Here is a 24,746-nt window from a genome sequence, read left to right as displayed (position 1 = left end):
GATTTCGAAGTCGGAGTGGTAGCCTCCGTTCAAATGCCCACCAAACCATGGTTTGATATCCTTCAAAACTACATTGTGTATGGAGAATATCCGTCCCACTTCCAAGCTAAGGAACGAAGAGCCTTGCGCCAAGCTAGCAAGCTATACAGGCGATCTTTTGACGGTCAAAACATGTTTTGCGTTGATGGTTCCGAGGTACGACGAATTATAGAGGAAGTACATGCAGGTGTGTGTGGTCCACACATGAATGTACTCGCCCTTGCCAAGAAAATACTCTGTCTCGGATACTATTGACAAAATATCGAGCAAGAATGTGTCAGTTATGTGAAAAGTTGTCACCAATGCCAAATCTATGCTAATCTAAAGCATACTCCAGCATCTCTACTATACTACATGACATCACCATGGCCCTTTTCGACATGGGGCATTGATGTCATTGGGAAAATTTATCCCCATACTTCCAATGGACATGAGTTCATACTCGTAGCCATTGACTATTTCTCTAAATGGGTTGAGGCATCGTCTTATAAGATCCTCAAGTCTACTCAAGTAGCAAAATTCATCCGTGTTAACTTCATAGCTAGGTACGGAGTACTTCATGCTATTATCTCGGATAATGGAAGACACTTCCAAGAAAAGGTTTTATCCCTTCTCAAAGAATTCAAGATCGATCATCACAAATCTTCACTCTATCGACCCCAAACCAATGACGCAATCAAAGCGGCAAACAAGAATGTGATTAGGATCATCAAGAAGATGACCAACTCATATAAGGATTGGCATGAAAAGTTGTCATTCGCCTTATGGGGATATCATACGACTGCTCGAGCATCGACAGACGAGACTCCCTATTCTCTAGTTTATGGCATGGACACCGTACAACCCATCGAGATTGAAATCCCTACACTAAGAATCCTGTTGGAATCTAATGTTGTTGAAGAAGATTGGGTAAAAGCTCGATACGACCAGTTGACATTGATGGAAGACCATAGGTTGGATGCGTTATGCAAAACCCAAGCTTACCAGAAACGAATGGCCGATACCTTTAATAGAAAGGTCAAACCCAGAAGCCTAAAAGAAGGTGACATGGTGCTCAAAGTAACCCGTGAACTGTTAGACCCTAGGGGCAAATTCCGACCACGATGGGAAGGTCCCTTCCTCATCAAAAAAATCCTCTCTAGAGGTGCGGTTCGCCTTTCAACAGTTGAAGGCGAAGAATTTATTGCTCATAGCAATCTAGACGCCCTAAAACGATATTATGTCTAATATCGTTTCGCGACCACAGCTTTAATCTAGCCTTAGTAGGATTACAACGGCTCTGATCTAGCCTTAGCGGGATCACGACGGCTCCCGATCCAGCCTTACCAGGATTAAGTCCTCTTGGACCAACCAACCTCCAATGGTGTATGTTTATGCCATAACTCCCATCAATTAGTCCCCATCTAAGAGTGGACTAATTGACCTCTAGTATTGTACGACTATGTCAGCATTCTTAATGATTAGTCCTTAGCCTCTAAAGGACTAATCGAACCGCTGGTCTTGTAGGACCATATTACAATTCCCCAAAGCTAGTCCCCAACCAGGAATGGACTAATCGAAGCTCTAGTCCCCAATTGAGAGTGGACTAATCAACCTCTAGTATTGTATTACTATGTTGGAAATCCCCAACTAGTCCTCAACTTCGGGTGGACTAGTCGACCTCTAGTTTATTACAACTATGTCATCATCAACAATGGGAGAACTACGTGAGACCTCATTCTTCCAAAGAAAATAAAAGAGTATATTAAGAACAAATGGAAGATACGTAGGCAGCCTTTGTATAGGTTCGGTCTCAATGAGCTCAGTAAGCTCAGTAAGCTCAAGATGCTCAAACTCAAAATAAATGAACTATTTCTAGTTCTATCCCCACAGGGTCTTACGAAAGTAGGAACCCTGGTTCTTTCTACCAACTGGTGATAAGGATTTTAGGAAACAAGTAAGGGCGAAAGTCAAGGGTATTTCCTTTAATCAAACTATGATTGATCTCCCGAATCAAAACCCTGAGTTTCCAGAAAACTCATATCGATAGATATCCTTAATAAGCTTGTTTTCGTGTTATGCGATTATCCAGAAAACTAACCCTCAAGGGAAGGCTTTTGAAAAAGAATTGGAATAAACCCCAAAAGCCAAGCCAAAGTCGCAATTTGAGAAAGGACGTCTCATTCCCCTTTGTATAAGAGAATAGAGAGAACTAGACTCAAGGCTCCGAAAAAATATATATCTACAAAAATCCCCTACAGGTCGAGGTGAAGTCTTCGTTCATACTCACTCGGGCGGCTATCCCAATGACTATCGCAATAGTAGAACGTGTCGTTCTCTCGATACCCACAGGGACCAAAAAAAATATATAGAAAACACTCCCGTGTAGGTTGAGGTGTTTAAATTACTATTTATGCTCACTAGGGTGGCTGTCCCGATGTCTATCGCAAGAACAAAACGTATCGATTCCACCAGATATACCCCGGTAGTTAAAAAACAAAAAGAATAGAAAATTTACCAACCGGAAAGTTGATACTCTCTCTGTAATGATACCCGAAATAATCGAACTTTCGAAGAATTGCGGCCCACGGCAAAAGCAACCAAAAATATAACTGAACATGATTCTCATGATTACCTTCCCCGCAAGTTAATATTTTGGATAATCGTCTGCACGAGATCGAATTTATCATCCATATCTTGACATAGGAGAATAAGGAGCTCGGGATCTTTCAAAAAAGGAGACAATCCCTTTCAACACAGGAATGCTCATGTCCTAGCCCCGAACACATTTCGAATCCAAGTCACCCTATTACATAGGTAAGACCAGGGTTTCTTCTACTTTCAAACCTTGTTTGAGACAGAATTAAGAATAGTTTGTTCCCCGAACAACTTTTGTTAAATCTCTCCACCTTACAGAGTGATAAAACAACTAGTTCATGTGTCAACTAGGTTATGAAGAACACTTTGTAAATCCAAAGGGAAAAAGTTCATGTTAAACCATTCCCTTAACTCCCCAAAGGGTCGACAATTTCACACAGCTGTGAAGGACCCAGCGCAAGGCCAAAGGAAAAACTCTATGGGAAGCTCCCTGAGTGTTAAATCCCTACGGAGTCAACTGTTTTAATCCAGTTGAGAAGGACACTTTGTTAGGCCCAAGAAAGATAAGTTGACGATCAGGATAACTCCTCTCGTAAACAATCCCCTAAGGAAGCAAGATGTTCAATCAGATGTGAAGGTCACTTCATACAAGACCTTTTTAAAGCTATAGTAATAGGCATCTATATAGTTTATTGTCATGACCTATCCCCAACAAATTGGCTTCCACATACGGGTTATTGTTATAACTCATCCCCAACAGGTTGGCGACCATAAGGGTTATTGATATAACACATTCCCCTCAGAGCGAATGCGTTCGCGTATCCCCAATAAAAGTAAGCATTATCTCTTGATAAGTATCTGTATTGGTCATTTCCATGACCACTCCCTACCAGAGTGATTGTTGTCACTCATCTTGTCTATAGGTTATTGTTATAACCTATACTCTCGACACGATTGTTATCATCCCCACAGAGCGATGGTTTCTACAGTCCTCACCAGCAGCTGCTGCCATCCAGGTTTTATCCTTCAACCTTACTGTAGGTTAGGGTGCAAATTTTTATAATCAAACCTCGAATCCACGTTTTCTAAAAACTAAGACTGTTTTATTCAAACTCGGTTTGAGAGGGGCATTCTGTAAGCATGAAAATTTGACTTACCCTATTTGCAAAATAATATTATTATGTTTAATAATATTAAAATAGTATTTTGGATTTTATTATTCAAAATAACTTGAAAGAAGGAATTAAAACATAATTAAGGATTAATTATTGTGATAATTAAACCTTAATTAAGGAAACTTTCCAAAATTCCAAAAATAATTTGTTGATAAAATATTTGTATATATTTTAACCAAATTAGACCAAGGAAGGGGTTAAAAATATTTAATTAAGATTTATTCATGATTTATGTTTAATTCATGACTTAAACCAATTAAATAAAATACCCCAAAATTACCAAATATTCCCTAAAAAATAAAACTTGATCATAATTGTTATTATGAATCTAGAAATATTTTTTTTTAAATATTTGGTAAAAAAAAATGGATTTAAAAGGAATTAAATTCGATTTTTAATATTTTTTTAAATAAAATTAAAATTGCATAATCCTGTGTGGCTGATTTTATGTTTAAACTTTACAGCAGGATCCTGGACCATCAGATGAGGGCCCAGATCTCATCCGACAACCCAGAGCGCACCAGAAATCCAGCTGTAGTAGAACCACACGCGCGAGCCCGCACTAAATCAACTAACGGGACAAACTGACCCTGTTAGTCAAAACGACACACGTTTATCAAATTTTGGGTTGAATTTAAAACATAAAGTGTTATTAACCTAGTTGGTTAAAAGGTTGTACTTGTTTTGTTAGGTTGCAAGTTCGAACCATATCTATAGAATTTTTAATTTTATTTTTAACCGTTTTAAGTTTATGGGCGGGTCAACCCACAATCCGACCCAAGTATCCATTTACTCTCACATATATCCAAATTAACCACAGCTCTCGACCCGGCAATCTGGACACTTTAAAAATTAAGCATCATTATATATATATATAGATTAGTTAGTTAAAAAGATGAACTTATATTGTTAAAATGTCACGCGTTTATCAAATTTTGGGTTAAATTTAAAATATAAAGTGTTATTAGCCTATTTGGTTGAAAGGTTGTACTTGTTTTGTTAGGTTGCAAATTCGAACCATACCTATAGCATTTTTAATTCTATTTTTAACTGTTTTAAGTTTATGGGCGGGTCAACCCACAATCCGACCCAAGTATCCATTTACTCTCACATATATCGAAATTAACCACAGCTCTCAACCCGGCAATCCGGACACTTTAAAAATTAAGCATCATTATATATATATATATATATAGATTAGTTAGTTAAAAAGTTGAACTTATATTGTTAAAATGTCACGCGTTTATCAAATTTTGGGTTGAATTTAAAATATAAAGTGTTATTAGCCTAGTTGGTTAAAAGGTTTTACTTGTTTTGTTAGGTTGCAAGTTCGAACCATACCTATAGCATTTTTAATTTTATTTTTAACCATTTTAGGTTTATGGGCGGGTCAACCCACAATCCGACCCAAGTATCCATTTACTCTCACATATATCCAAATTAACCACAGCTCTCGGCCCGGGAATCCGGACACATTAAAAATTAAGCATCATTATATATATATATATATATATATATATATATATATATTAGTTAGTTAAAAAGTTGAACTTATATTGTTAAAATGTCACGCGTTTATCAAATTTTTGGTTGAATTTAAAATATAAAGTGTTATTAGCCTAGTTGGTTAAAAGGTTGTATTTGTTTTGTTAGGTTGCAAGTTCAAACCATACCTATAGTATTTTTAATTTTATTTTTAACCGTTTTAAGTTTATGGGCGGGTTCACCCACAATCCGACTCAAGTATCCATTTACTCTCACATATATCCAAATTAACCACAGCTCTCAACCCGGGAATCCGGACACATTAAAAATTAAGCATCATTATATATATATATATATATATATATATATATATATATATATATATATATATATATATATTAGTTAAAAAGTTGAACTTATATTGTTAAAATGTCACACGTTTATCAAATTTTTGGTTGAATTTAAAATATATAGTGTTATTAGCCTAGTTGGTTAAAAGGTTGTACTTGTTTTGTTAGGTTGCAAGTTTGAACCATACCTATAGAATTTTTAATTTTATTTTTAACCGTTTTAAATTTATGGACGGGTCAACCCACAATCCAACCCAAGTATCCATTTACTCTCACATATATCTAAATTAACCACAGCTCTCGACCCGGCAATCCGGACACTTTAAAAATTAAGCATTATTATATATATATATATATATATATATATATATGTCTAAGTTGATTAATTAAAACTCTTTTGCCTAACAAATTATTTAATCAAAACTTAATTAAACAAATCATTTAAAAAAATGTCAGAAACTCGTTATTACATAAAAAACGGTTTTCTTCTTCAAAAATATTATTTTATTATTTAAGGTGATATTAAATGATAAAACACCTTAAATATATTAAGTATGATAAAACCCTTATGTTTTTATAACTTAGCCTAATTATCACCTTAACTTTATTGAAATCTGAAACTAACTATTCTTAAAAATTAAATTATTTCAAAATTAGTTGCTTATAAACTATAAAAATTAAGGGTGAAAATAAATGTCTACATGCACGATTTTATCTCAGTCGTTCGATCAATCCTGGCATTGTAGTAGAGTCTTGGTGAATGTTTGTGATCGATCCCCAGTTGAAGACGATATGGATCACTTCCAACAGTCAACCAACAGTTTTATACCGACAACCATCAAATAATGAGATAAGCTATTACCCCACCAAGGTAGTCTAGTGGTAAAAGTCGGCTTAAGAAATCAAAGGGTCACGGGTTCGATTCTATCTGTAAGTATTTGGAGTTTAAGTAGGGGACCATGATTGTGGGGTGTCATACTTGTTCTCCTTTAATTCTAAAAAAAATGAAATAGGATCTTATGAAGAAGAAGAATAATCCAACATTCAAGGCAGTAATGCTTGTTGTCCTATAATTAGTTTGAATAAATGTCTCATTATTTAGCAAATGTCTTTTTCTTTGTTGACAATAGTGAGTTTGTGTTTGTTGTTTTGTAGGACTAAGTAGGGGTGGTGAGCATTGGGTGGATAAATCCAAAATCCAATCCTATTCGAATCCGAAATATACTAATTCAAATTAAATATTTCGGATTGGATTGAGTTTGTATTGATTAAATTCGGATTGGATTAAGATTATTCAAATTATCCAAACTATCTAAATAAAAACATATTTTTTAATTTTTTTTATAAAAAAATAATTAAATATAATATACTTTTGACTTATTTTCGCATTATTTAAGTTAATATTTTTTTCGAATTTTGTAATTATAACATTAAAATTTTAATAAAAATAATAAAATTAATCAAAATTAAGTAATTAAAATAAGAAAATATTAAATGAGCTTAGAGGTGAGAATTTGACGGATTAATTCGAACCGAATCCGAATTATAAATTTTGATTTACTATTTTGGTTTGGATTGGATTAAATTCGGATTAAATTAAATTTAAATTTAGTTGAATTAGGATTGAATTTGAATAATCTAATTAATCCAAAATAATTTGAATTAAAATATATAATATACTTAATTCACTTTTTATTTTTTAATTAAATAATTTAATTATAAAAAAATATTATTATTAAATAATTTTAATTTCACATTTAAAAAAACAATAAAAATAATATATATATATATATATATATATATATTAGTTTGGATTGTCCAAACCATATTCAATCCAATCCAATCCATATTCGATCCGTATTAATTAGTAAAATGGTTTGAATTACGGTAGGGCTGCAAATGAGCCTAGTCGAATTCGAATCAGCTTGAGCTCAAGCTCGACTCGATTTAGTATTTATTAACTCGAACGAGCTTATAAATTTGAGCTCGAACTTGAGCTCGACTATTAACCTACAAGCTCGGCTCGAAAAGTTTGAACTAAAATTAAATTTTCAATCTCAAACTCGAGCTCGAACTCGAACTCGAACTCGAACTCGAACTCGAACTCAAACTCAAACTCAAACTCAAACTCAAACTCAAACTCAAACTCTAACTCTAACTCTAACTCTAACTCTAACTCTAACTCAAAATTTATTTTCAAAATGAAAATATTAAACTTTTATACATATTAAACATTTAAAACATCATATTTCAAAATAAAAATATAAAACAATCATAAATATTCAAAATTTTAAAAATAATAGTCCAAACTCAAAAAAAATTAAACCACCGTTAATAATCAAAATTCTAAAACAAAATATTTCAAAATTAAAATACAAAATAATATAAATTGTTTGAACATTGAATATATTAATCTTTTTCAAATATATTTTTAATATGTTATGCATTCAATATACTGCCAATAAAATATTAGACATATTTTATATTAAATATTGTTATGTATATTTAAATTATTTGAGTTTAAGTATAAAAAAAATCTATTAATTTTTTTATATATTATATAAATTCATTTTCCTTTCAGTATAATATAATATATATATATATATATATATATATATATATATATATATATATATATATATATATATATATATACTATCATTTTTTTTATCCCTTCATATTAAATATAAAATATATACTAATATTTTTTTTACTTTTTATTATATATAATATATTAATATTTTTATCTCTTTCAATATTATATATAATATACTAACATTTTTTTATCTCCTTCAACATTATATAATATTATATATAATATACTAATTATTATATCCTTATCTATATATATGAACCCTAATATAAATTGAAAAATAATTATATATACAATAATGTTTCTATATTTATCCGACCTCTAATATAATCTCTAATATAATTATAAAAACGATTATATATACAATAATGTTTCTATATTTATCCGACCTCTAATATAATCTCTAATATAATTATAAGCATAAGTTTCTCTTAAGGAAATCAAAGTTATTTATACTAGAGGTGAAAATAGATAGATTTTAATTTACCTGTTATCCTTGTGAATGTAGATGAAAGATAATATGAAAAATTGAATCAACACCTATTATGAAGACGAAAAAGAATAAGAAGATGAAATGGTGAAAAAGAATAAAAAGATAAGAAAGAAGATGAAATGATGAAGAAGAATAAGAAGATGAAATGGTGAAGAATATGATGAGATGGTGAAGAAAAAGAAATGACGATGAAGAAGAAGAAATTGTGAAGAGAGAAGAGAAAGAAGAAAAAGAGACGAAGAGTCATATATTGATAAACTAGAAATTAGGATTTTGTTTAGATAATATAATATAATATAATAATATGGATTGGGCCTATTATATGACGGGCTTTGAAAAGAGAGAAAAAGAAAAAATATAATTTTAAATTTTAATATTAAATAAATAAATAAATATATTATATTATCACGCTCGAAAAACTCGACGAGTCATCGAGCAAGCATTATATGAGTTCGAGTTCGACTCGAATATTAAACGAGACGGCTCGAGCTCGGCTCGAACTCGATCAAAGTGAAACTCAAGTCAAGTTTTGACCAAGCGGCTCGCGAGTAGCTCACGAGCGGCTTGACTCATTTTCAGCCCTAAATTACGGATTGGACTAATTTTGTTTGGATTAAATTCGGATCGGACAAAATGATTCGGTTTTACCCGTTTGTTTACCCTAGGACTAAGTGCTTATTAGTTGGCTTATGTGAAATCAATGAGATTTAAGTATGTGTGATTTGGTTTATTTCGGATCAAATGGTTTTAATATTATAATTTCATACATTAATAATAACTTAGTCTTAATTGGGTTGAAATTGATGTTAAATTGGGAAGAATTCTAAGAATAGAATTAGACTTCTCCAATAAGAAGATAGACTAAAATAATTATTCTTTTATATATATATATTAATTTAGAAAACTAGTATTAACCTAATCGGTTTTTATTGAAAATGGAAGGTAATATTCTTATATAAAACTCTTATAGCCTTGAAAATGGAAGGTAATATTCTTATGTAAAACTCTTATAGCCTAGCCTTACTTATTAATTATAAACTGGGAGGATAATTATAAATTATAAAAAAATAAAACTAGGGTTCATAAATATTATATTTCACCGTACATTAAAACATATCCTCTATTATTTAAAAATATATATATATTATCATTAAGATACTAATAAAAACAAATTAACATTCAAAATAAAGATAAAAACAAATAAGACCTAATAAAAATAAACTATAAAGTAAACTAAAATGGTACATAGAGATGTGGAGAAATCTTGTAGGTTCTTTGGGTGGTATTGCTAACAATTTGAATAGAAAAGCTCCAAATTATTCGGCAGATAAAATTACAATAATAATTTAACTAAGTTATCACTACTTCTATCTATTGTATATCCCAACCTGATAGATGTTTATGCGGACTATATGTTTAACCAGCAGTCATAAGAGTTGCAGACCCAGAAATTCTCAATCAAAACTAAGTTAATTAAACACTATCTATTCAAAGGGAAATTAATTTACTGGAGAAGTCGTTTAGTTTTCCCATCCAATTTCATTATAATTATATTAGCCACAAACACCATTAAAAATGGTCACTTCTTCTACATGCTTCCTCCTCCTCCTCCTTCCTCCTTGACAACATCCATCATTTCAACTTCTATACTTAAAATATCATCATTGGCATTAGAAGAAGCTTCATCTTTCTTATTTTGCTCCAAATTCTTGTTTCCATCCTCCTTAACTACAAGGACCATCATTTCAACCTTTGTGCTTAAAATATCATCATTAGTATTAGCATTTGAAGAAGCTTCATCTTTCTTATTTTGCTCCAAATTCTTGTTTCCATCCTCCAACTGAACATTTTCAGCTTCGACTTTTTCATTAGACATATCAGCATCTGTGGTTTGCACAATCTCCATTAAAGAGTCTGCAATATCTGCTGCTGCATTGACTACTGCTTCATCTTCTTTGTTCTCTTCTTTGACATGAATAGAAAAAACATCTTCTACTGTTTTAACCTCCGCAGGTTTGTTCTCTTGACTAGCTGCTTTAGCTGCTGCTGCAGCATTTGTTGTTGGGTTAGCTGATTTCACTACTACTATTTGTGGCCGCTGATGAATAAGAGAATGGGTTGATGATGATGATGATGGGTTGTTGTTATTTGTTGTTGTTGTTACCAATCCAGTTCGAATAAAATGCACATTTGGTGGCAATCCAGATCCACTTGTTGTCATATGAACTGCACTTTTTCCACGTGTAGCCAACAGAAGTGATGCTGCATCTGAGGCCGAGGCAATGCGAGCCCCAGCAGCAACTGCAGCAGCCTTCACTGGATCTTCCACCACCCCCTTAGTAATTGTTTGCACCTTTTTAGATGGCCCAATATCTTGTTGGACTGTTGTACCACCTACAGACATACATAAGAAAAGGCAGTCTAATGGTTTCAGTCTTCACGTTTCACTGTAGATATGAAAGAAAAGAAACATGCTTTCAAGGAAATAGCAATTTGAGTACCACTATTTAGAAGAGTTGTGATCTTGTGGTTATCAATGGGCATGTCTAAGGCATAGTTCATAGCCCTGCGAGTAGCGATATGAATATCAGAAATTTGTGAGCTCCCACCAACATTGCCCTGTTGCTTCTTCTTCTTAATAGCACCCCACCTCTGCAAGCAAAGAGCCACGCAATTTTAATGAAAAATAGAAAAGATATATTGACTTCATAAAGGTTGTCAACTAATTAAATAGTTGCTTACAATGGATCAATGTGATCCCAATCTCTATTTACTAGCTATACTTGTCTTGTTCAGTAACGATTTTTTTAATAATCTAACCAAACAAAGGTTGTTTGGAAATAGGCACTTGGTTATTCAAATAACCCTAGATCAACCAAGGCCTTAGTATCACTAGTGAAGTCAGCATTATATATTTTCTTTCTGAATAAAAAAGTTACCTGAGCTAGCTGTGAAACAGTTCGTTCACCGCAGAAATCTTCTTTAAGGATAGTTGCCCAACTCCCATCACCACATCGCAGAACAGCAGCTCTAAGTTTTCTGTCTTCTTCTTCAGACCATTGTTTCCTTTTCTTTCTAGGAGGCAAATTGCAAGAAGTTGGTCCATTTATTTCTACAAATGGTACTGTAGGCATATTTAGAGGCTGTTTTGGAACACAAACTGGAATTGTAATGTTTATCCCTTGCTGTTGCAGATCTTCAGATAAACCTACAGTTGTTGGCACATTTATGATCAGCGGAGCCTCGACCGACATTCCACTTGCTAGACTCGAAGCACCTTGTAAGCCAGAAGCAATCAATACCTGCAATGAAAAAAAGGCAAATTATACATCACAGATAACTCATCTTAATGAAACTTCCATTAAAACAAACTCTGAGAAGCTAAAAGTATGTATAAGTAGGTTTTACAATTCAAGTAAATCATTGACAATGAAAATATGATAAAATAGAAACAGATAAATCAGTCAAGAGTGCTTCAACGAGATATTCACCATTTTTCATAATTTCAGCAGGGACTCTGAATGAATCAACTCTTGATTCTATTTCAAATGATCAAAATAATTTTTACTACAATTAATGCAATGAAATCACCAATATCATATTTATGTATGGAACGTTGAAGGGGAGGCCTTCATTTCGATACAGCTCGCATAAAAATTCAAGCAACCAGAATGATCAACATAATATGAACCCTCTATGAACAAATTTTCTAGGGCCTTGTTTGATATGGGTTATTTGAATAACCAAGTGGTTATTTCCACATAATCTTGTTTATTGTAAGTTTATGAAAATTAAATTATTTGGGTAAAAAGACATTAGGAGTAGAAATATATAATGAAAAATGGTTAAATGGTTGAGTGCGTTTGAACGATGATTTGAACGATGTGATGGATGAGTAAGATTGTTGATTGAACAGTGAGGTATTGGAAATTATTCTCAAATAACCCATATCAAACAAGGTCTTGATCTCATTAAGAATAAATAAATACTCTAGCCAATGCGCTCAGAACTAAAACAGGGAACAACTAAATTACAACGAGGATGATATAAAACAGGGAATCAAAGCAATAAATGCAAATATTTAATCATAAACCTGCTAAAAAGGCAGGAAGACAGAGGAATATTCATGCAATATAAGTAAATCGTTCAAGCATTAAATAGCTACACCGAGTGAGAAATTCTTCGAGAATTTTAGTAATGGAAATAATTGCTTCTGCTAGCTAATTAAAGAAGTGTGGCTTATTAACCTTCACAATTGCAGAAGCTTCTATAGATGCTTCGCCACTAATAGGAGGGTGGGCCTCCAATTCATATTCTAAATCACTATCGTCATCCTGCAAAGAAAGAATGATACGAGTTAGAGAAATCTGATACATGGGGAAAGAATATTAGGGTTATTGATAGAGTAGCATAAATAGAACAGTTAGTTGTTAAGAATACTTATGAAATGATTTAGTTGAAAATTCTTGTTAGAATTTCTCTCCATCATCCCTATTGTATTCACCCTAGCAGTTAAGGTTCTATCTCCTTCATTAATTCTTCACTCCTCATCTCAATATAATTCTTATATCCTTTTATATTCAAATTTATACTTAATTCTACTACAAGGTATAACACTGGTATCAGAGCTCGTTCTTGGCAAAATGGTGTGTACTATGAGGTTAAAGATGAAGCAGATTTGGATTTGAGTCAATTTCTTTATTCGTTGCTTAGAAACAGTTCACAAGAAAATCGACAAGAATTAAAGCAGAGAGTTGCAAATCGAAACTGGAGACTTGAATTATTATTGAAGAAAGATTGAAGTTCCTTACAAGGAAGGAAAGCTAGTCAGACGTGCGGAGTTGTCGGCATTGTCGGAGAAAAAGAAGTTTGCAGAAGGATTTGGAACTAGATTTAACAACGTCCGGTGATTTAAGAACTGTTCCGGTGGTTTCTAATTTCGCGACTGATTGTGATTTTGTTCATTGAAGCCGAATTCCGAAGAAAATGAATCCCTACTTCTAAGGCCTATTTGTTGAAGGTATTAGATCATAAAGAAGTACAAGTCAAAGCAGTACCGTCACTGCAAAATCCCAAGTCCCTTGGGTTAATTTGATAAATATCTCTCAGAAAGTAGGAATATTTTGTTTGACTTGCAAGAAAGGGGAGTTTGGTTGCTATTTTAACAAACTAGGTCAGTTTTCCCTGCTTCTTAAATATATTTATGCTGAATTGAATTCTGGACCTTAAAAGAAAAGTCCGTCAACCTTAAAAGAAAAGTTCGTCGATTTGAAAATGAATTTTCCCAAAATCTTTGGAGAAGATGTGAAAGACTAGATTTATGATGTTGAAAGATTTTTTCAAATTAACGGTACGCTCGAAGAAGACGAGGTGCCTCTTGTCACAACTCACTTGAGGGTAAAGGCACTACAATGGCTTAGAGAACATGTGGTCATGAAAACTCTTAGCAAGAGATTGACGTGAAGAGAGCTGAAACGACTATTGCGACGCGAGTTTGGGTTACGTGTAAGGGACAATCCACAACATAACCAAACGAAGGTGCAGACAGAATCGTGGGAGTTGATCGCGGAACAATGTCGACATATAACCGACTTGTTAAAATCATGGAGAATCGTTGATGAACCTAAAAGACAAACAAAAGGTCGATGATGAAATGACAAGGCAAAAATGGGAAAGCGATCGTGAAAAAATGATATTGAAATCCGATGAGTTATTGGAACATGGTGAGCAACATTGTATTGTAAAAGATATGTCACAATCAACGCCTTTCGACGAAACCTCTTTTGATGACTATTGTTCTAAAGTGGAAGACGAGCCTCCTTTCGACGACTTTTGTTATGAAAAAGAAATGGAGACTCCACGTACTAATGATACAAAACACGACAATCTCAATCTGGATGAAGAAATTTACGATAATTCATGTTCTTCGTTTATTCAATTGCAAGTCTCCCTAGTGTACGATGACCAAGAGAAGACGAAGTCAACCTACGTTGAAAAGGATGATCATTATCAGGGTGACTTGGGAGAAGCTGAAATTGAAAGAATGTTTGAAGATGTTTTGGGCCTTGAAGATAGGATGTTGGCGTTTGAACCTATTTCTCAAGCATACTTAGCGTCAAGTCCAAATTGCGTCTAGATTTTGTGGTTCGAGAAATTACAAGACATTGGATCTTGTTTTCAGAAACTTTTATGGCATAAAACATGGATGAGATGCAAGTACTTATTATGGTTTGAAAAACCACCCGAGAAAGAGTTTTATAATTGTTCTTATGGGCTACAATTGATAAATCTTGTGGGACAGTTTGTATGGTTTGAAGAACCACCCGATAGCCTAAAGAAGCAATTCCGGCTATTCATATGGTTCAAAGAGCCACCAGATGTTTTAGAGTTTCAACGGAACCTTCAACTATTGTCGTTCGCGGACGAACGAAGTGAAGGAGAGGGTAATGATACATGGGGAAAGAATATTAGGGTTATTGATAGAGTAGTATAAATAGAACAGTTAGTTGTTAAGAATACTTATGAAATGATTTAGTTGAAAATTCTTGTTATAATTTTCTCCCTCATCCCTATTGTATTCACCCTAACAGTTAGGGTTCTATCTCCTTCATCAATTCTTCACTCCTCATCTCAATATAATTCTTCTATACTTTTATATTCAAAATTTATACATAATTCTACTACAAGGTATAACAAAATCCAGGTCATTAAACTTTCTAATTTCTTCAATAAGAAGTCTTCGGGAAGGAAATATTCATCGCAATTTCCTGACAAGCAATAGAAACATGAATGCATAAGATTCAATTAATGCACATTTACCATGTTTCCGTTCTGATGTACACTAGACCCTCATAAGGAAACACACTGCACCATTATGGAAACGAGTATTTTGCCACAATTATCATCACAATCAATTTTGAAAATTGACAAAGTAAAAAGTGAAAGTAATTTGGTTTTATTTGGTATGAAAAGTGTGATTGAATTAGAATAAACATTTTTAACTGAAAAGTGGATAGAAATTTTAGTTTTAGATTATGCTACAGTAAAGGAAAAAAATTAAGGGATTTTTTGTTGAATAGATTTTTTTGTGATTTTTGTTAAAGAGTATGCCTTTTAACAACACAAGGAAAGGAGGGATCCGCATATTTTCGCGAAGATCGCAAAAGTATGACAAAAATCATAAAAAAACAATTAAGATTAAGCAATGACGACGTTTGTCATAAGTTATCAAAACATTAATCAAACAAAATCAAAAGATCACCAACACTAGTGATCATAAAGAAATAAATCTATTTAAACAACTCACGACAAAAAAATATCATTTGTCATGCTTGATTGTCAGAATTCATGAGATCAGGGGAGTCAATGTCAGCTTCCCTTTGCGACGTATGTTTGGCATTTTTTTTTTTTTTGCAAAATTAAAATTGAGTTTCCATAAAGGCTCAGTTATTCATCTAGTAAACTTATTTTTACATACCAAGTTGCAGTATCAAGCAAGAAAACATCGTCTAAAATGGAGACCTAAGGCATGATCATGATCAAACAATATGGAGACCTAGGGCAATAATCAATTGAAGCACATCAAAGATTTTATGATTCAATGAACATTCCCCTTCTGAACTAGAGTAAACAAACATAATCATCTATCAATTCAACGAAAATTACAGCATATCTATACGCAAACTAACCATAGGTTTAGCACCATCTTCAAGTTCCTCAGCGATGGGGTCTCGATAAGCCAAATGACGCCACAACATCTGATACTCCCTAGCATTGGAAATCCCTGTTGAAGTATTCTTTACAAGTTCATCCCAATCAAACTTTTCCTCTGCAACTTGAGCCACTTCTTGAAGAACGGAGAAAATCGTACTAGGGGAATACCTGTAGAATATTGCAAGGAAGATATAGAAAACCAACACTAAAGACTGAAATAATGAGTACCGTAATGATTGAAACCTATGGAGAAGAGTGGCGACGTTTCGTTCGCTGATTGTCCCTTTCCGCTTCTTCTTCTTCTCAACCATTTTTTTTCTACAGGAATAACAGCAGAAAGCAACAAAGTGCTGAGAAGAAAGAATGTAATGTAGAATCGATTACACTATAAAAGCCTAAGTTGGGAGATTTTCTCTTAGAGAAAATCGGGTCTGCAACTGATTTCCAAAGAGGATTAAAAATGTGACTGAGACATTCATCTCAGTCAAGCTAAAATCAATTCAATTCCAAAAGAAACACATTAAAGAAAGCCAGATGTGGTCAATTAACCTTATTCAATTTGGAACTTTAGTTCGTAATGAGATGCACAACTAGGAATTAAATCCTAAAGCATACATTGAGATTTCAAATTAACTTCATTTATTTTTAGGAAATCAATTTGCGCATGTTTGAAACCAATTTAGAAACTGAGAGATTTTAGAAATTTCAGAAAATTACACGATCAGTTTTCAACCTCAACATTCAAAACACTTTTCTCACAACTGGCTTTAGCAAGTGATCCTAGGCACATTAACACAGTTAACTTGATGTCTTAACTATCTTTTAGTATATATTAAACTTCAAATGAATTGATTTTGGTAGATTTTGGAATTTTGCAAAATCGACACACAAGCTGGACAACGAGCAGGGCAGCAGAGCAATGTCCACTGTTTTGGCCAATTTGAAGTTCATTTTTTTTTGTCTAAATACCAAAATGGTTTTCATGATTCAAAACCTAACCTATCAAACTAGTTTAGAATCGAATCTCAAGATCTACCATCAAGTTAAGACTCAAGTTCAAGAGGATTTTCAAATTGAAAAGCAAATCAAGGCAGAAACAGTTTCCTAAATATCCTGATTGCACAGTTACTGAAGTCAAGTGATTTGAACCTCTAAATCAATTCAAATGAAAAATATTATCACACAAAAGTTTCTGATAAAAGATTTTACTAGAACTTTGCTTTGAATCCAAAATTCCAGTTCTCAACTCAAACAAACAAAGTTATACATATTTAAACAGACAAGACATATACTGAAATATCAGATTTCAGGATCAGTCCCATGTATTGATTATACCTAAATAGACCAATGTTTGCTGTTGGTTTCCATAAACTAAACCTAACATCACAGTAACTTTTGATCAAACTGTTTGCCAAAAACAAAATCCAGATACATATACCAAAATAAGCAGGAGTTTACAAAAGTTATCCCCAATCCCTCCTATAAATGAATTCTACTTTTCTAACCTTGATTCCATTACAGAAATGAAATTAGCCGTGGCAAAGAAATCTTACAATAATTGGGGATCTATAACAGGGACTGATTTCAGCTCCAGAACTTCAACTCCCTGGAAAGAATAGTCGTGATTATAGCCAAAGCAAAAGACTTTTGAAGACCTGCTGCATCTCCGTTCGGACCAAAACCCCTTTTCCTCTCTATCTTCCAAAAAAAGCTGCGGCTGCGCTGAACACGGGTCAATAAATAAGGCCAAATGGATCTGCAGCTTGTTTTCTGGATTTGGCCCGCGCAAAATTATAAGAAAATGTTTTGACATTGATTGTAACAATTCTTGGGTTTTTTACATTATTTTTAAATATTTTATTATATCATTATTATTTTAATTAACAAAAAAAAAACATAATTCATTTATTAAAATATCAAAATACTTTTTTTTTTATTAAATTTAAATTTTACATATAAAAAAAATATTTTACTAATACATCCTATAAAAAAAATTTAAAACTCAATATCAAGCTCTAAGAATTAGATTGAAATTTAAATCTCATTTTGACTTATTTTGTAAAATTGATAAAAAAAAAAATTGAAATATAAGTTTTGTTTATTTGTCTAGTATTTAAATATTTAATTGTACATTTTCATACTAGCAAAACAAATTATTAATTGACAATCTAATGCAACTATTCTTATAGAAACATTTTGAAAGTGATCATTTTGGCTTAGGGTTTTAAAAAAGTTATTAATATGTTGGGTGGTTAAATAAATATCTACAAAATGTTATCATGAAATAATTTTGTATAAATATATTATAATTTTTAAGAAATGTATATATATGGGCTTTATAATAGATCCCAACATTAAACCTTTTAATTTATAGTTTTTTCTCATATTTATTTGAAATTGGTGAAGTTATAATCTAACAATTTTATTGGGAGACCTCGGTAGGACATTTCATTTTAATCAAACTATTATTCAAGTATGTCATATGTTATTTGATCTTGGTCAATGTTTACAATCATGTTAGATGTTTTTTTCGACCATCTACTAATTTATCGCTACTAATTTATCGCCAAGTCCAACTAGACATATTTTGCACGACTAAATTTTTTAACTAGATAGCACTATATACGTTTTTATTTTGCACGACTAATATACGTTTTTATTTTTAACTAGATAACTATTGATAAATTGTGATAATATTATTATTATTTTATATTATTATATTAGTTTTTTATAAGTTCAATGTAATATCTATATTATAGACATAATTTACGTAACTAATTCAAATAATTCAATATAATCTTTTTTTCTATATTCTTACATAGTATCAGAGACTTGTTATCGTTCTTGAGTCAATCAAGTGATAATCTTTCGCTGCCTCCATCAATGATTATCTTAACTATTGATGGAGGGCTCTAATATTTTATTATTATAATTTTAATAATGTATTTCTTTTTAGATATTTCGGTTGATGTTTTAATATTCTTCGACAATCATATTTTTTGAGTTTTGATTTTAGTTGTTGCTTCAGCCAAACAATTTTATGCCCATGTGATTCGACATCTTCGCTGGTTTTATTTTATGCAACACACGGACATCCCCGTCATTGAATGGATTTGAGACTCACGAGTAAGGTCGGAGTTATTTAGTTGTTGTTTCACCCAACATTTAATGCCTATGGGATTTGACGTCTTCCCTAGTTTACTAGTCAACACATTGACATCCTGTAACTGGATGGAGCTCACGAGTTTCTAAAAATTGAAGAATACACCAATAACATTTCAACATCTCGATCGTCTTCAACCTCAAGTTGTTCAAGTATTTTTCATGTTGAGTTTGAGAAGGGATATTACAATGTAAAATAAGATAAGTAAGATATCATCACAATATAATAAATTGTGATAATATTATTATTATTTTATATTATTATATTAGTTTCCTTATAAGTTCAATGTAATGTCTATATAATAGACATAACCTATGTAACCGACATATAATATTTTAATAAAAAAAAAAAAAATTCTCTTTATTTCTTACCTAGGGCAAGAGAAAATAAAATCATCCTTTTAGCTAATGATGTGCATGTTACTTAGCTCAATTTATTTGCACAACTAGAATAAAATCATCATTTAGCTAAATTTTGCAAGTTATAGAGCATTGATGACCAAGAACCAAATTGGCTAGCTAACATAATCATTCATCACAATCTTGTTAGAATTCTTCAAAATTATTCTTTTTTTGTGAAATATTTGTGTTCTTTTGTAACATAAAAACTTTTTGTGGCAAGTATAGGTATAGCATATGTCGAATGTAATAGTAGATTGGTTTTTCATTATTTGACAAATACTTTAAGGATCAATGGATATGTAATTTTTAGAAATTAATTATATACTAGATATCTAATTAAAAATATTTAATTAATATTTGAAGATGATGATTAGGACTCCTCTCATATAAAATTTGAATTTCTGCTACTAGTATTGGTAGTCCGATTTTGCATGAACCGACACACCGAACCGAAAAGTTTCGGTTCAAGACCGCCGGTTCTTCGGTTGACCAGTTCGGTTCTGGGTGGTTGACTTAGAGGGCAGTTCGGTTCTGGGTGGTTGACTTAGAGGGCAGTGTGTCCCACATTCTCTCACTTCAGAACATTTTTAATGAAATTTCATGCATTGAAAAGGTATTTTCTATTTACTTTTCAATGACCATGTTATAAGTTATTGAATTAAATTAAATTTTATTTATTTAAGCTTTGAAATATGTCTTTTGTTGGTGGGTTTAACATGTTAATATTATAGATAAAGTTGATTTAAAAGACTTTATACCCATTGATCAGTGCAATTCATACTAGTATATATAAAAGTAATACTAGTAATTATACTTGAATCAAATCAAGGTTCTAAAGTTCGATTTTAATGGAATACTGAAAGCCCGAGATGTCATGATTGAAAATCCAAGCTAATCATCTCCGACATCATGTAACATAGTGCAAAAAAGAGAGAAGACAATTACAATACAATAGAGTAATAATGCACTAAAAATTATGTGATGTGTAATCATCAGTAATCGGAATTATATCGGAATTATTTGTGATGCTTCACGTGGGGATTTTGTAAGACCGATCGATCATTTTTAGGATGAACAAGTTTCCCTTATCGCCCCTAGATACCCTGTAAACAAAGGCAGATAGGTAAATATTAAATACCAAAATATAACATTTAACAATAAACTAAAAAATTTATAATTTTAAGTATTAAGAACTTGACTCACCTCAGCTCATCGTCCAAATAAGTTATTTCCAGCTCTCCTCGAGCTCTATCGGGTGCTTTAACAGGTATCTGGAGAACAAATACAATCTCTTTCAGGCTTTTACAGGTATTCACGACATGATGAATCAACTGTTTGTGTTACTAAAATTCTTTGTGATATCTTGATTTATACATACATACTTTAACATTTTTTAAAATAAAAGAAACGAGGATACTTTATAACATTTTTTAAAATAAAAGAAACGAGGATATTTACCAAGCCTAAGATTTTGAAGTAATCGAATTTTACAGCGACCTTTCTTGCATTCAAGGGTGTTAAATCCGCGGTTACCTGCAAAAGGACATAAACCATTGGGAAGATTTTTGTATGTGCAATAGTTAAGAATGTAGGTTAAAATCGATCTCATAACGAGATCACTATTTTGACAAGAAAGTGAATCGAAAACCCAACAAGATTAGAGATGGGCAAGTTGAAATGAAATAACATCATATTATTGCATGAATTCTAACAAGATCATTGAATCAATCCATTAGGCAATTGTTGGGCCTTGCTTGAATTATCAGTACATTTGTAAAATGATAAAAGAAGATTTGACTGTGATTCCAAAAAATAACATTTTTTGTTATCACAGTTTATAATCCGAATCATGATCCAAAAAAATCTACAAGTTATGTTTGTCAAAGATCAGCCAGATGTATAAATAATTATTTTTATGATCCAAAAAATCATCTTATACAAATGAAATAAAATCTTACGCAATAATTTGGTATCATATTTCAAAAAATAATCTTTCTACCAAATGAAGCAAAAAATCACAAGAATTTAGATCATGATATAGAAACAATCTTATATCAAACCAAAAAAATCACTTTCCACTTTAACTTTGATGAAATTTCAATATGATCATAATCGTGCTAGAATTTGTGACAAAATACAAGTTTTCAAATAGTCTCACTCAATATATAAAACATAACAAGGACAACTAAACAAAACAATAAGGAATGCAATTGAACCAAGAAAATAAGGCATATTGAAAAACCTGGTTAAAAAATGGCCAAGATTCCATATTCTGAGCCCTAAGTGTTTCCACGTTTATTGCTTGGTAATTTGTCCTTGACCTCAAAATTTTTGGTCTCTGTGATGACGATTTGGCAAGCCATGTCCAGCAAAAAGTTTCCCAAAAATGTCAGAAGTAATGAAACATGTGAATAATTATTCTAAACTAAGCAATTGAATACTCAAATTCTCCATCTTTCCAAGCCAGAAAAAATTCAAAAGATGTAGGCCTAGTTAGAATAGACACAAACCAACAGCAGCAATAACATAAACCAACACAAAATTTCAAGCTGTAATCAAACTAAGCCACAGTTTGGACCCTTGTTTATATTTTTTTTTATCATACCTCTATCTGCAAGATAGATCTGGAGGTCGTGTATATAAGTTCCCATTTCCCATCAAGTAAACTGGATTTGAGAGGCTCCTTAGTTGGATTGGCAGCTTCAAGCTTGATAGCAATCTACACAAAACATTAATTAAAATGTATTCAATGATCAAAAAGGTTGAACATGTCACATGTCACATGTTATCACAACATCATCACAAACTTCAGCAATTCTATAAAATATCAATAAGAAAAACACACACAAAAATGAGCCATGAGCCTATGTGTAAGCCAACTGATATTATCTCAATGTCATATATTTCTAAAATTCTACATAGTGTTATATTTTTAAATAATTGAGTTATTTTGATTGAAGTAAACACACTTAGGTCTCATCTAGAAATATTCCCACATGATATTTCATTTGGAAAAATCAATTCAAGTACATATGCCTTGAATGATCTATCCAAAGAAGAAAATGACACAGTATAACTTTGCCTTTTATTGGACCATATTGAAGATGTATCACTAATCCACATTAAACATGAAGATCACATTAAAACATGGTGGAACAAGACTTGCCAAAAGAAAAGAAAAACCAGGTACAAGTTATCCCATCAATTATATAGAAGCTAGTACAATCAAAACTAATCACTTCAACGTAAGACGTTTTTAATGAGAATCGAACCTGAAATATTTAATCTATTAAGTAAGACTCTGACTTAAGCTACCAAAGTTATGTTTTGTCATCAATTATAGTAAGTTATTAGAGAAGAAACTCGTCGTGTCAAGAAAACATCAAAATAAAACAAAAAAGCAATAACCAATCATTAAGGCTCAAGATTGAGACCTTTGAAGTCAACTTAGATGGAAATAATTTTGTTTATTTTGATATGCATTACAATTTACAACATGAAATACTTTATTTCTTTGTTTACATTTTAATTCAAAATAAAAAAATGTCTATATATTTCTTTATAATTATAATAATCAAATAGTAATATTTGTTATTTCTTTATAAAATTGAATAACAAAGTTCCATATTCTTCTCATTCAGGGTAGGTTTAATTTCTGCTAGTTAAGCATATAATCAACAAACACACTTAAAACAGAAGCACCTAAAACATGGAATTAAAACAAACACACCTAAAACATGGAATTATTAGTAGTGCATGATGGCCTCAAAATAAACATTACATTTGTGAATTAAACAATTAGCTACAAAACAAAATTAATAGTGTATAAATTAATAATCCATCAACCAATCTATTGCAATATGCAATCCGTAACACATTATTATATTATATGCGAAACCAACTCTGATTCAGTATACAGAGTATGAAATAATGAATGCTTAAACTTCATTAATCATGGCTAGGTCATAGAAAAAAACGGAACAGCAGAAAACTGAATAACAATTAAAATTGATTAACCTTATCGACTCTCTCCTGATCTTCCGGTCCAGCATCAGCGCCGCGATCTAGTGATGCAATGGCGTCGAGGAGTTCTTCTTTGATTGCGTTTGCGTCCTTGGGAGACTTGTTGTTCAGGAAACCGGTAAAGAATGAGACATTCCTTCTCCATCGCTGTTCGGTTGAAGAAGAAGAAGAAGAAGCCGAATTGATGGTCCAGTAAGCGACGTTGTGTTTTTGGGGGAAAGAAGAGACATTAAGGGCGGAATTAGGGGATAGGATGAGTCGGCGAAATGAGTGTGGAGAGGAAGAAGGAGGAGAGAGAAAAGATGATAAAGCCATTGACAGGTGGCGATTATTTTGCAGTAATGGAAACTTGTGTTTATTCGAAACAAGCAAATACAATTCCCATCTAATTAATAAATATCAACAATTTTATTTTATAAAAATAAATATATTATTTTAATTAAAATTTTCACTTTCTCAACATTTTAATTTGGGAAACATTTAAATTGCATACATTTGCGGTTATATCCTCCTTTACAATCAACATAAAAACAATTTTAAAGTATTACAATTGAAATTTGGTTATCAAGATGAAATATATATATAAAGATTAGAGAAATGATTGAGAGAGAGAATTTGAAGGAGAAAATGATGTGGTGCAATTTGATTAGTCAAAAAAATTACAAAATTTATCTCTCTTCTTTCTAGTGACACATCATTCCCTCCTCAATTCTGCCTCAAATTCCCTCTCTCTA

General features: G+C 32.0%; 2 protein-coding genes across 2 annotated transcripts; both read right to left on the bottom strand.

Annotated features, from left to right (window-relative positions):
- Positions 1 to 9,972: 9,972 nt before the first annotated feature.
- Positions 9,973 to 16,748, bottom strand: LOC124916720. Its single transcript, XM_047457473.1, has 6 exons — positions 16,669 to 16,748; positions 16,401 to 16,593; positions 12,960 to 13,046; positions 11,652 to 12,014; positions 11,214 to 11,364; positions 9,973 to 11,106 (listed from the first exon to the last, which is right to left on the bottom strand). The coding sequence occupies exons 1-6, from the start codon at positions 16,734 to 16,736 to the stop codon at positions 10,301 to 10,303; spliced, it is 1,668 nt and encodes a 555-aa protein (XP_047313429.1). The 5' UTR covers positions 16,737 to 16,748; the 3' UTR covers positions 9,973 to 10,300.
- Positions 16,749 to 20,753: 4,005 nt separating this feature from the next.
- Positions 20,754 to 24,360, bottom strand: LOC124914540 (probable plastid-lipid-associated protein 4, chloroplastic). The gene is made up of 6 exons (XM_047455115.1): positions 24,007 to 24,360; positions 22,595 to 22,708; positions 22,232 to 22,327; positions 21,448 to 21,522; positions 21,193 to 21,260; positions 20,754 to 21,092 (listed from the first exon to the last, which is right to left on the bottom strand). The coding sequence occupies exons 1-6, from the start codon at positions 24,325 to 24,327 to the stop codon at positions 21,020 to 21,022; spliced, it is 747 nt and encodes a 248-aa protein (XP_047311071.1). The 5' UTR covers positions 24,328 to 24,360; the 3' UTR covers positions 20,754 to 21,019.
- Positions 24,361 to 24,746: the final 386 nt, after the last annotated feature.

The sequence above is a fragment of the Impatiens glandulifera genome, chromosome 9 (assembly GCF_907164915.1).
Source record: "Impatiens glandulifera chromosome 9, dImpGla2.1, whole genome shotgun sequence".
Classification (NCBI taxonomy): Eukaryota; Viridiplantae; Streptophyta; class Magnoliopsida; order Ericales; family Balsaminaceae; genus Impatiens; species Impatiens glandulifera.
The sequence above is the reverse complement of the archived record's forward strand: the minus strand, read 5'-3'. Positions and strand labels throughout refer to the sequence as shown.

Coding starts and splice junctions, on each gene's coding strand:
- LOC124914540 (XM_047455115.1), bottom strand. CDS start 24,327: ATGGCTTTATCATCTTTTCTCTCTCCTCCTTCTTCCTCTCCACACTCA. Junction 21,523..22,231: donor CTTGGCCATTTTTTAACCAG/GTTTTTCAATAT, acceptor GTCCTTTTGCAG/GTAACCGCGGATTTAACACC. Junction 21,093..21,192: donor TATTTGGACGATGAGCTGAG/GTGAGTCAAGTT, acceptor CTTTGTTTACAG/GGTATCTAGGGGCGATAAGG.
- LOC124916720 (XM_047457473.1), bottom strand. CDS start 16,736: ATGGTTGAGAAGAAGAAGAAGCGGAAAGGGACAATCAGCGAACGAAAC. Junction 16,594..16,668: donor GTCGCCACTCTTCTCCATAG/GTTTCAATCATT, acceptor AATATTCTACAG/GTATTCCCCTAGTACGATTT. Junction 11,365..11,651: donor CTGTTTCACAGCTAGCTCAG/GTAACTTTTTTA, acceptor CTTTGCTTGCAG/AGGTGGGGTGCTATTAAGAA.